This window comes from Cynocephalus volans, chromosome 1, assembly GCF_027409185.1.
Source record: "Cynocephalus volans isolate mCynVol1 chromosome 1, mCynVol1.pri, whole genome shotgun sequence".
Taxonomy (NCBI): Eukaryota; Metazoa; Chordata; class Mammalia; order Dermoptera; family Cynocephalidae; genus Cynocephalus; species Cynocephalus volans.
Window position 1 is genome coordinate 180246229 of NC_084460.1, and position 12636 is coordinate 180258864.

General features: G+C 55.7%; 1 protein-coding gene across 1 annotated transcript; it reads left to right on the plus strand.

The window, feature by feature from the left end:
* The first annotated feature begins 941 nt into the window (after positions 1 to 941).
* Positions 942 to 1940, plus strand: OLIG2 (oligodendrocyte transcription factor 2). The gene has a single exon (XM_063079249.1). The coding sequence runs from the start codon at positions 972 to 974 to the stop codon at positions 1938 to 1940; it is 969 nt and encodes a 322-aa protein (XP_062935319.1). The 5' UTR covers positions 942 to 971.
* The last annotated feature ends 10696 nt before the right edge of the window (positions 1941 to 12636 follow it).

The following is a 12636-nucleotide window of genomic DNA, read 5'->3' on the forward strand; positions in this document are numbered from 1 at the left end:
CCCGAAAGGTGCGGATGCTTATTATAGATCGACACGACACCAGCGCCCGGAGCCAGGTTCTCCGCTGCGGCTTTTCAGAGCAAGGTCCTGGAATCGCATCCACAGTAAGTGTCCCCGCCCCCCAGCAGCCCCAGCAGCCCCAGCAGCCCCAGCAGCCCCAGCAGCCCCAGCAGCCCCAGCCTAGATACCGGGGACAGACGCGCCCCCAACTCGGCTCCGACCCGGGATGCTCTGGTAGAGGGGGCCCGGGTGCCGCTCCTGCTGGTCAGTTCTCCTGAGTGCCTTTGCTGCTCTGACCCTCCCCACTCATCGCAGCATCCCCTTTGCCCGAAATAAGAGAAGTCAGGCGACAATAGGTCTCTCTGCCCACCTCCCGGTCAGCTGCCGAGCTCCCTGCGACCCCCGGGCGCAGCACATGGAATCTGGGTCCCGCGCGGGCGCTGGGTGCATGTGTGTGTGCGTGTGTTTGCTGCGTGGTGTCGATGGAGATAAGGTGGGTGCGTTTGAGGAACCAGATAAATAGTTCTCTAGATCTCTACCCTTCCCAGAGTCCTCACTTGCCAGTCGTTTATTCCAGCCCTGGAGACTCGGCTTTCCCATTCCTAACTGAAGGCACAAAACCTCTAGAACTTTACCGTTACTGAGGGTCACCAAATACTCCCCGAAATAAAACACCTGTGGATGAGAGCGGAGGGGAGGTGGTAGGGAGGGAAAGTGAGAGATGAGTTATAGGTGCCCGCGTGACGCTAGAAGGAAGACCAGAGATAGCAGTGAGGTGGACACAGAGCGACCCGCCACCCACACGCCTGGACTCCGCGCTGTGGTACAGGCGGAAGCGGCTCTTCTGCCTCACTTAGAGTCTCTGTCTCTGTATCTCTCTCTCTCTCTCTCCTGTTTCTCCCCCTGTCCTGGAAGCTCTGAGGGTTTAGGGAGGGAGGACCCTGCGAAAGCTGCGACTATCCTCTGGGGCCATGGACTCGGACGCCAGCCTGGCGTCCAGCCGCCCGTCGTCGCCAGAGCCCGATGACCTTTTTCTCCCGGCCCGGAGCAAGGGCAGCAGCGGCAGCGGCTTCACTGGGGCCACCGTCTCCTCGTCCACGCCAAACGACTGCCCGCCGGAGCTGAGCGCGGAGCTGCGCGGCACCATGGGAGCGGCGGGCACGCACGCCGGGGACAAGGTGGGCGGCAGTGGCTTCAAGTCATCCTCGTCCAGCACCTCATCGTCCACATCGTCGGCCGCGTCGTCCACCAAGAAGGACAAGAAGCAGATGACCGAGCCGGAGCTGCAGCAGCTGCGTCTCAAGATCAACAGCCGCGAGCGCAAGCGCATGCACGACCTCAACATCGCCATGGACGGCCTGCGCGAGGTCATGCCGTACGCGCACGGCCCGTCGGTGCGCAAGCTCTCCAAGATCGCCACGCTGCTGCTGGCGCGCAACTACATCCTCATGCTAACCAACTCGCTGGAGGAAATGAAGCGACTGGTGAGCGAGATCTACGGCGGCCACCACGCCGGCTTCCACCCGTCGGCCTGCGGCGGCCTGGCGCACTCCGCGCCCCTGCCCGCCGCCACGGCGCACCCAGCGGCCGCCGCGCACGCGGCGCACCACCCCGCGGTGCACCACCCCATCCTGCCGCCCGCCGCCGCCGCCGCCGCCGCCGCTGCCGCCGCCGCCGCCGTGTCCAGCGCCTCTCTGCCTGGCTCCGGGCTGTCGTCGGTCGGCTCCATCCGGCCCCCGCACGGTCTGCTTAAGTCTCCCTCGGCCGCGGCGGCCGCCCCACTGGGGGGCGGGGGCGGCGGCAGCGGGGGCAGTGGTGGCTTCCAGCATTGGGGCGGCATGCCCTGCCCCTGCAGCATGTGCCAGGTGCCACCACCGCACCACCACGTGTCGGCCATGGGCGCGGGCAGCCTGCCGCGCCTCACCTCCGACGCCAAGTGAGCCGGCCGGCACCGACGCGTTCTGACGAGCGGGGGAAGGGGCGGGAGGGCCGGGCCGGAGGCCGCTGGGAGGAGAGGACTGGCCGGCGCTGGGGCTCGGGAACCCTGTTTCGAGGAAGGAGGCAGGACCATGGACTGGTCGGGGCGGGGGGACGGCGGGATTCCAGCAGCCGGGAGCCGCAGCAGTGGGGCGCGCACAGAGCAGTAGGGAGTGAGAGAGGACGTTCGCTCCAGGACTTGGTTGAGCCTTCTCTGGCTTTAAACCACATCGCTCCGGTAGACACTCTGTTATAAAAAGGCATCGCTGTGTGCATCCCTCACTCGAACTTACCCCCACCGACCTACCGGAGAAGATTCTAGAAGCTGGTTTCCCCCAAAGCATGGCCTGACTCCCTGACTCGGCCGGGGCAGCTCTACGCGGGAGGAGGGAGGGGACGTTGGAGACTTCCTCTCCTTCCTCCTTTCTTGGCCGGTAGGAGACTCGGGGGGCAGCACTGCGGAAGCCACCGCCCGTCCTCGCCCTCGAGGGTCGTCTCTGGCCCAGGGCCAGGGCGACGAGTTGGAAGCTGGCGTTGGGTACCAGAAGCACCTAAGGTCGTGTCCAATCTCTTTGTGGGTAAACTCACAGCATCTAAGAACTGTGGCCGTTCCTCCCTGTCTCTCCTGTTGGTATATGGGGGGTTGTGGTTTTCTAATAAATCTGTGGATGTTCCTTTTTCAACGGTAGCTTTACAGACGCTCAGAATAGAGCCACTTGTGGATTGGAAAAAGCCCAAACTGCCGATTTGGGGGCTTGGGGGGCGGCGGGTGTTTTCCAGTTATTATTTCAAAATAGAAACTACCCCCCCCCCACCTCCATCCTTTCTGTCTCTGAGCGCAAGGGGATTTGGTTTCTTACCGGGTTGGGGGCAGTCATTTTGGTACCTGAGGGCTTGACAGCTAAAAGGCGGTTGCTGTGAATATAGCCTGGGTGATTTGGGAGTTCTGTTGACTTTGTAAAATTTTCTTTCTTGGATGTGTGAATACAGTATCAAGGATGAGGTAAGCGCGCGAGGCTAAGCTGTTTGCTCGCGGGACAGCCAGCCCCGCCGCAGCGTAAGCGGGCTTTCCTCGCTCTGTACTGGCTTCTTTTTGCCACGTTTAACATAAACGGCAGACTCCTCCACGTGCTTTTTGAGCCCGTGCAAACCTCCTGGGCGTTGCCTGCGTCGCAGTACGGGCTTCGTAGCGTCTGCCACATAACGTCCCTCCTCTGATCGCGCTGCCCCTCGCAGAGAGTGTATCTATCATCTGTTCTATTTTTGTAAAAAAAAAAAAAAAATGCTAAATAATATTTATTACTTGTTTGGTTGAAAAAACGAAATAAATGACCGAGTGTTGAGATTTTAAATAAAATTTTAAGTCGGCGTTTTCTATCCATGTGGGTGGGCGGAGGCACAGGGAGCAACCCCAATAAGGGGGTGCAGGACCGATGCCTTGGGGCCCAATTTGGGGATCGTTCGGCTGGTATTTGTCTATCCCCCTCCCCCCACACACACACACACACACGTTCTCTTTAAAACACGTCTACAAGTTGCTTGTCCTTATTTTCATTTTCTGACTCCTGATCCAGAACTCCCTTTCCCTTCGGTGGAGGATTGAGCTAATTAGTATAAAAGTGAAAATTTCCTTCCCGGAGTTCGCAACTTCGGGCCGCGGGGAGCGAGGGCCGTGCCTTTGGCTGGGGGTCCGGGCGCTGCGGGCGTCCTCCCCTGCCGGGATTTTATTTTCTCTCCGCTGCGAGGCAGTCGCCGGCCCCCACCCCGGCCCGCGGTTCCCTGGGCTTCAGCTGCGGATCCCTTGGGCCCCGGTCCCGCAGAGCCGGCGTTCTTGGCAAAGCGTTGCAGTGTTTGGTGCGGGAGCCACTAACTCTTCTCTCCCTTCCTCGGGCTTTCGTTCCCGTCCCACCCGTGAACTGCCAAGTGCTGGGGACTGCCGGGAGGTGGGAGGCTTCACGTGCCGCGCTTCGGCCTCTGTGTTCATTCCGGGGGCCACTTCAGTCTCTCGCGGCCAATAGGTTCCTCACAATCCAAACTGCAATGCAAATTTAGGATGCGGCTCTTAAGAGAGATTTTGGGTAGAAATAAAAAAGCTTGGGCCTTCCTGGTCAGGGAAGAAGACTGATTCCGTCGCACGCAGACTCTGCCCGAGGACTGACTCAAGAACCCGCGCCCCTGAAAAGACAGCCTGGTGCGGGCGCAGTAGACCCGTCCCTTGGTCCAGGGCCCTCACGCCGACATTTTTGGTGGCCGCCGGTGGAAGGCCCCTGGACCTGAGGGTGAAGATTTCCCTGGTTGGAACCCCACGTGTTGAGTCCGGCCTCTGAGCCCGGCCCACGCAGGCGCCCCTTGCCCAGGCCTGAGAGTGGCTCCATCCCCAAGCGCGGGGACAGGCGCTTCCTGGTCCCCCAGCGGGTAATGTCAGGCTGCAGGCCAGAACGGCGGGTGCCCAGGGATCGGGTGCTGTTGGCCTCCCTTTTCACCGATGGGCTTCGCATTTTGCCGAGACTGGGGGGGATTTGGAGGGGGCCGAACGTCGGGGACGGAGGTTAAGGGGAGAAAAGGGGGAACCGAGTAGCTACACGTGAATGTAAGGAGACGTTAGGGCAGGGTCTAGTCGTTTTCATTCCAAATTTCCTTTTGAAACAAAACTTAGGCGAATTCAAAACTTGGGCCACCTCCAGCCGCAGACACATACAGAGAGACTTGAAGAGGCTAGAACTCCAACTGGTAGGAGCTGAGAACTCAGCGGGGTGGAGGTTCCCTGCCATCTGCCAGGAAGGGCATGTGCTGGAGCGGGATCTGGGTGTGCGCGGTGTATGTACAGAAGGACAGTCGTTGAAATAAATCAAAGCTTCCCCTCCACCCCCGTATCCCAGCTCTCAGCAGAGTCTAGCCACCAACCAGGCTAGACCCCAGCCTCCAGGGAAGGAGGGACTGTGTCCAGCCAGGCTCTGGGCTTTCCCCCAGCCATCCACCTAAACTATGCACCCAGCTGGGGGCCTTGACCATCACGAGGAGGCACACACACAGGCTTATGGCTGACCTGGGAAGATGGCTCTTCTCCGAGGGTGGCCCTGGATTGCCAGGGGGCCAGGATGCAGGACTCATGCCAGTGGCTGGGCCTCAATGAGGTGAGGGAGTCAAACTGCAACCAGTTTGACTTCCATGGGCTCTTAAATGAGGTTGGACTCCCCACTGAGAAGGGAATGGAAGGAAAGGGGGATAGGAGGGAAGCAGTCCCTAGCTGGGCAGTGTGGCGCACCGTGGGTTGCCTCCAGGGGAGCATTAGTAGGGAGATTCTCTCCAGCTCTGGGCCACAGCTCAGCCCTCCCTCTTACCTTACCTCCATCTTCTTGCGTGGCCCTTGCAGCTCCCCAGCTCTCAACCATGGGGTACAGAACTCACCAGACCTCAAGGTCTGCCAGACTCTCCCCAACACTCCTTAAGAACCTGGGAGCTCAGCTGACTGGCGGTTGAGGGAGCAGAGCCCAGTGGGCAGAAACCGAGCCTCCTCCACTGGCCTGTGTGCCCGAGGGCACTGTCCCTGGGCTTCCCACTCACTCATACAGGCAAAAGTCACAGAGAAGTGACTATCCCCTGGACTCAGTGTTGGAGGACTCACCAGAGCTGCAGGGCACCTCTGATGCCCCTAAATTTGGAATTCCTCATCCCAGGGACGGACGGTGAGCAGAGGGGTGAAGCAAACCTGCAGACCTAATGTGGGAACACGTTGCTGAGATCAGGAGGTGTCACATTCCCAGTAAGGCCTGGGACTCTGATGTGGCTGTAGGAAGATGTGGATACCAGGAACACCCATGGCAATTTGGGGCTCCTGCAGCCACCCAGGCAGAACCTACCATCCTCAATACCAGACGGGAACCAAAGAGCTCCTGGGTCAGGTCATTGCCTTTTAAAGCTCTCTATACGTGCTGTTATGGATAAAACTACCCCCAAGCTCTGTAGAAATGTCTGTCTCTCACTAGGATAGAATCCACCTAGTAATCTGTCTCAACTCGCTCTATTAAGTAAACACCTTGATGCTTCCTAAAATTTCATCTAAGGCAAAGGATTCCCCCCATACCTGCCCCACCTCTCATTTTAAGTCTCACTTTTTTTTACATATTTTGTACCAATCTCCCCTCCCCATACCAGTGCCTCATAGTACCAGTAGGGGTTATGGAATCTTCGACAAAGGCACTGCTCTGCAGACCTGTAAGGGAGGCCTGAATCAAGCCTGGCTGTTCACAAAGTGGTTGCTGCACACAATCCTGCCCTGGCTGGGGACAGGGAAGTGGAATGGCATGGGTTAGCATAGCCCCTCCTTGGTTTGGAGGCTGCCAGCTGGACCCCCAGCTAGACCCCCCGCTAGACCTGGGAAGCTAAGCCCTCCACTCCCTGTCAGAGTGAGGGACCATTCTAGGCAGGGCAGAGATGGGGATCACACCTCCCCCCTACACACACACACACACACACACACACACACACACACACACACTCTCATCCCTACTCCCCATCTCTCTTAGGGGCAGTGTTTTTGCCACCTGGCTGCTGTTGTGGCTGGGTTAAGCGGTTGCAGTGAGGAACAGGTGAGGCAGAGCTGGGAAGAGGGTGGCAGGGCCAGGCTGCACCTGCGGGGAGGAGTGAGATTCAGGATATTAATGGACGGAAGAGGAAGCTGCTAACAGTTACTAGTTGGTGTAAGGCAGAGAGCTGAGAGCTTTATTTGTGTCCATCCATTCCATTCTCCGTTCCCTTAGAGGAGGGTGCTATTATCCCACTTTACAGGTGAGAAAACTGAGGCACAGAGAGGGTAAGTGACTCGCTCAGGGGCACAGACAGTAAACGGAGGCAGCAAGGTGTCTGACTCTGGAGCCCGCCCATGCGGTCGCCCGATACCCAGCCGTCCCTAGTCTCTGGCTCAGCGGCTGCCTCAGGAATCCTCGGATGTGGCGCTGCCACCTGCCCCCCACGTCCCATTCCCCTTACGTGACGCTTCTAGTGCTCCCCCTCTGTGCTTGGACCGCATCTGTCCCGACACCCCCATCTGGGCGGCGGGAGGTGCCGACAGTCGTTAGCAATTAGCAGGCTCGGGTGGGTGCGCGGCGCGGGCGAGGAAGAGCTGGAGCAGGTGAGCCGAGGCTGTCGCTCATTAGGGTGGCCGGAGCCGCCTTGAGGGACCGTCGTTAGTGCCGGGACAGCTGCCGCCCCTGCCTGTCCACTGCCGCAGTCTGAATCTCGGGCCGCATCTCCTGCCCCGTAGTGCATCCACACCTCGGGCAGTAAATCGGAAAGGAGTCGCAAACTGAAACTCCTGCAGGGACCGGGCACACCCTCCCTGTGCCAGTCCGGCTAGAGCTTATCGCGAGCAAGCGGTGGGAGCCTCGGCTGCTGGGAGCGCGCGCTCTCCTCCCGGTCCGCGGCTTTCAGTTTGCAACGCTGAAAGCGCAGCGGTCCACCAGGTCGACCTGGAGGGTCTCTGGGTTTGGAGGCCCAGTCTTTATTTAGGGATCTTCAGGCCGCCGCCGTGTCGCCGCTCTCCGGGAAGACTTCTCGGGGAACTCGGTCTGAACTAGACGCGGTGTCGTCTCTGTCCCCTGCTTTCTGGATCCGACTCAGGCTGAACCAGAGGTGGGCGCGGAGGCGCGGTCCGGGAGCCTCGGGGAGGCGCGCACTCCAGGTCTCCGCTCCTGTCCTAGCGCGGCCCGGCCTGCACCCACCAGGAACTAAGTAGCTGGCTTGGACCGTGAGGCTTTCCTTTGGGGAGACTGAGGCTGTCGCGCGGCCTCGGTGTCCACTGGTTGTGGGAGGAATTGGGGTCTCCCGAGAAGGAGGCAGGCAATACCCCCCCAGAAGCGCCCACATTCGTGTAAAGGCCAAACAGCCCCTGGGGGAGCACCTGGGCCCACGACCACTGGCCAGGCGCAGGCACCCGATTCCTTGCACCGTAGTCCACACGTGCAGCACCGCCATGAGCTTTTGCACACCAGCCCACGCACCTGAGTCCACGCTCAGACTCACACAGGTGGGGTCCCCCACCCGAGCTCTCGCTCCCGTGTAAAGCAGTCGCTCTCTCTGGATACTCTCCAGCCCTGCTGAGCCCAGGAGGCCCTGAGAGCCAGCGGCTCCAGGGCAATTTGGTTTACCGCCCCTCCCTGGCTGAGAGCTAGGGATCTGTCCCTTCCCTGCCTTCTAGGCCTTGTGGGCCCCAGCCCTCTGCTTTTGACCTCTCTGCTCTACAGGCCCAGGTGCTAGAGCCCAGGGTGAGGCCAGCAGGGAAAAGCAACCCAAAGGCCAGAAATAGGACCATGAGCAATTCCCCCTCCTTCATCCTCAAATATTCTTGGCAGTAGAAGCTAGTCTTGCAGAGCAGGGCTGGAGTGGCCTCCCAGAAGCTGTGTGACCTCTTTCTGAGCCTCAGTTTCCTAAACTGTAGAACAGAGCCAAGATGGGTGACCTCGGAAGCTTCATGGGTGGATCAGGCTCTGCCCCAACCCCCAGCCACCTGGATGCCTGGTCCACCTCAGCACAGAGTCCAGCTGGCAGAGAGGGTGTGATGGGATGAAGACCACCCTCCTTGATGTTTGGTGTGTGCACTAATGGAATTCACCAACCTCTGCTGAAGCAGGAGTGTACACAGCTCTAGAAAGGGGTTGTCCTTAGTTGTGAGGTTTCCCCAGGGTAGAAACTGGTTTGGATGCCTTTGTACCTAGGCAGTGCCTGCTAGAAGTAAGGGCTCCAAAAAAATGAATGAATGAATTAGTGAATGAGTGAATGAATGAATGGCTCAGTGAGAGTGAATGGAAACCTCAGTGAAAGAGGGAGTTAGGAGAGTGTGGGAAGCAAGACAGGAGTGTGAAGGCCCTGGAATCCTTCACTCATAATGGGGACATCGAGGCTTAAAGATTGGTGGCCATTTATGCTTCTACCCAGAGCAGCTGGATTCAGACTTGGGCCCCGACACTACAGTGAGCCAGGTTAACAGACCTCCCTGAGTCTCTCTTCTTGAGTCAACGGGTAATTAATAATAGTATCTAACAACTGTGTTGCTGTGAGGATTAAATGAAAGTTTCTGGGAGGCACCCTCTGCCTGGTCCCACCTGTGAATGGATATCCTAGGCCTAGGGACCTACCAAGGATGCAGCTGCTGCTGGGTCTGAACCCCTAAATCTGAGCCTTCTCTCACCCAAGCAGCCACAAATATGTGTCATGGGTGTGCAGAGGGGGGAGCGGCAATCACCATGGAGACCATGAGGGGGCAGCTGCCTTGGCCAGGGTCTGCCAGCTGCCATCTGTGTGACCTTGCACAAGAGACGTGGGCTTTCTCAGCCTCAGCTTCCTTATCTGCAGAAGGTGGGTGATGCTAGTACTGTCTTCATAGGGCATCAGGTTGGAAGGAAGCACCCAGGCCCTCCCTGTGCCTGGCACACAGGGCCTGCCCAGTGAAGCAGAAGAGTTTGCCTGCCTGCACGGTTGTCATTGTCATCTCATTGAATCTTCTGGGAGGTCCTGGGAGGTATGGTCTCTGTTATCCTTGGTTATGTGACTGGCCCTGCAGCATCCCAAGGGGCCTGCATGCCTCAGGACTCAGGGAGCAGCTCAGCAAATATCCCTGAGCTCTGTACAGAGCCCATATCCTAAACTTCCAATGCAAGGCAAGATCCCTGTTCTCACCTTCGCATGCCCAGGGTGCCTGATCCAGAGCCTGACACATAGCCAGTCCTTGGTGAATATTCTTTGCACTGTGAATTAAGCAAGGAGGGCCACACTCCACATAGAAACCAGAACTGGGTCCTTTTAAGGGAGGGGGCCAGTACCAGAAAGGAATTACCTGAAGGAAAAGTTGGCCTGTGAAGCCCAAGCCCCAGCCTCACGATTCCCTCCCCTCACCTTGGGGAGAAGCCTTCCTCTCAAGGCCAGGCCTGCTGGTCTCTCCATGTGTGCCCCCTACCCCCATGCCCAGGGCAAGGGGTCTGCTGGAAGGCTAAGGATCCCTCTAGAACTGCACCTGGGAGCCACGGGGAGAAGAATGGGATTGGGATTGCAGTGGGGAGGAGGGGCAACCTCCTGGGAGCAGGGCTGGGGACCCTCTACCACCCCCAGTTCTGACCTCTCCACGCTGTTCGGGCCAACGCAGCGCTAATGAAGACACCGGAGTACTGTGCAGCTTAGCCAGCACAGGAAGGAAATGACTTAGTGCAGCCTGGGCGCTGGCAGACCGCAGTGGGGGCAGGGAGCCCACAAGACTAGGACAGCAAGGAGGCCACCCCTCCTCCCCACCCCAGTCCCAGGTGGCCCCTGGGACTGGGCTTATCCTCTTTGTCCCTCTCCTTCCTAATATCCCCCTCCACCAGCAAGATCAGGGCTACAAACCCATCCACCCAACAATCTGCTTGTCATCACCCACCTTTTTGGATTTAACCCATCAGCTCCTCCTATCTCAGTCACAGTTTTTATTTGTTTTAATCAAGGTAAAACTCACGTAACATAACATTAACCATTTTAAAGTGAACAATTCAGTGGCCTTCACAATGTTGTGCAGCCACCACCTCTGTCTAGTTCCAAAACATTTTCATCACTGCAAAGTAAAACTCTGTACCTGTTAAAGCAGTTACTCCCCACTCCCCATCCCCCTGCCTCTGGCAGCCACCAATCTGCTTTCTGTCTCTATGGATTCACCTTCCTGGATACTTCATATAAACGGAATCACACAATACGTGACCTTTTGTGACTGGCTTTCTTCACTTAGGATAATGTTTTTGAGGTTCACATACATTGTTGCATGTGTACATCGTTCCTCCTCACAGCTGACTCACATTCCATTGTAGGTACAATTTTGTTTATCCATTCATCTGTTGATAGTCTCACTTCTGAGTAAGTCCTCAGGTCCTTAGCATGCAACCTGCTCTGGTCAAAAGAAGCCTGGACTAGGAATTTAAAAATCTAGGTCTCTGAGCAGGCTGGGCATCCTCAGCCCAGTTGCTTTACTTATCTCTATATTGAAAAAGGTTGGCGAGGGCCATTTCAAGTTATGGGCCTCTGTGGCTTTTCACAACCCTGAAGTCCTCCCTGCCACTCATAAAAAGAAACCCAGTGTCCTTCCTGCCAGGCACAAGCCCATGTCAAGGGCCCCACAACCACATATGCTCTGGGGCTCCACAGCATCCCCAGCCAATCAGCACCTCCTTAAGGAATCTGAACCTTTGAGTCTTAGAGAGGCAGAATCTCAGCGAGAAGTCTGGCTGCACTGGACAGTGCTTTGTGAGTCATTCCCTTATTCAATATCCAGCCAGCTTCTCATCAATTGTGATTTGGAAATGAAATGGCCAACTTAATTGTACAGATCCTCATTATGATATAGTTAAGAGTCACATTTTAAGAAATTACATCATGGAAACTCAATATAAATGTGGGGGGAGCAGTGGGTAGTGTATAAAATGATACCCTGGTCCCTATAATTCATCATCTCAGTCTTTTATTCAACACGTATTTAACGAGCCAGGTGGTATGGAGGAGACTCGGTGGTGACTCATGTTCCAGGCATACTCTGAGCCTGCTGACCACTGTGGTACCCCAGCTCCTGCTCTGGGCAGGTTAGAAGCATGTAGAGAAACAAGAGTTAAGAAACATGCTTTTTCTTAGCATTTAAAATTTTGAAACCTGATTGAAAGGGGATGGTTAAGTTATCTTTTCCATTTGAAATTGAAATGGGGGGAGGAGACTTTAAATGTAGGCAAAGTACCATTATCTCAAAGGATTACATTTCTTTTTAGAATATGGAAGCTCAGTAACTTGAGATCATAATTTCATCTCCTTCCTTTTCAATACTCCAACTTTACCCTGGCACTTTCAATCCCCTTACCCTGCTCCACTTTTTCACTTTTTCTTTCTCCATACTATATTTATTATTAAATAATGGTGTTGTTTATTATCTGTCTTCCCCACTAGAATATAAGCTCCACCAGGCAGAGATCTTTGTCAATCCTGATCGCTGATACCCAGCACGTAGTAAGTGATCAATTAATATTCATTGAATGAATGGATGAACAGACTGAATGGCTACAAATGATTTTTGCCCCTGAGCCATTTCATAACTAGCATGAAAGAGGCATAAAGCTTCACTGGGACTCCCACACAAGAAAATACAACCAGAATCTGATCCTGTGAAAAGTGCATCATTGAACTCTCTTTTCCTTCCAAAAAATGCTTTTTAAAAAATCTGTTGAGTCTTGGAGGCTGGTCTTGTATTGGTCCTGGGGTAGGGGGCAAATAAGGAAATTTTCCTGAAATAATTTATCAGTTAGGATCAGTAAATACACAAAGTTGAAAGTATGACATACCCCACTGTGAATGAAAGCTGCCTCCTTAAGTCCCACGGGTAGTCTTTGAGTATAGTAAGGATCCAGATTTTGAGGCATAAGAGTGATCTTAAAATTAAGTGAATATGAAGTTGGACAATTCGCTCTAGTCCTTTGGGAGGCAAACTCCTTGGATTAAAAAAAGAAAAAAAGACAAATATTCAATTGGATGAATGTTTCTGATGAGGAGCATATCTGAAAAAGGAAACATATCTCCTGGCAAATTAGTAGCTCCGGCAAACCACCTATGTCAATGTCATGAACAGAATGAGAAGGAATTGGAGGAGGGTGAGAGGGGGTA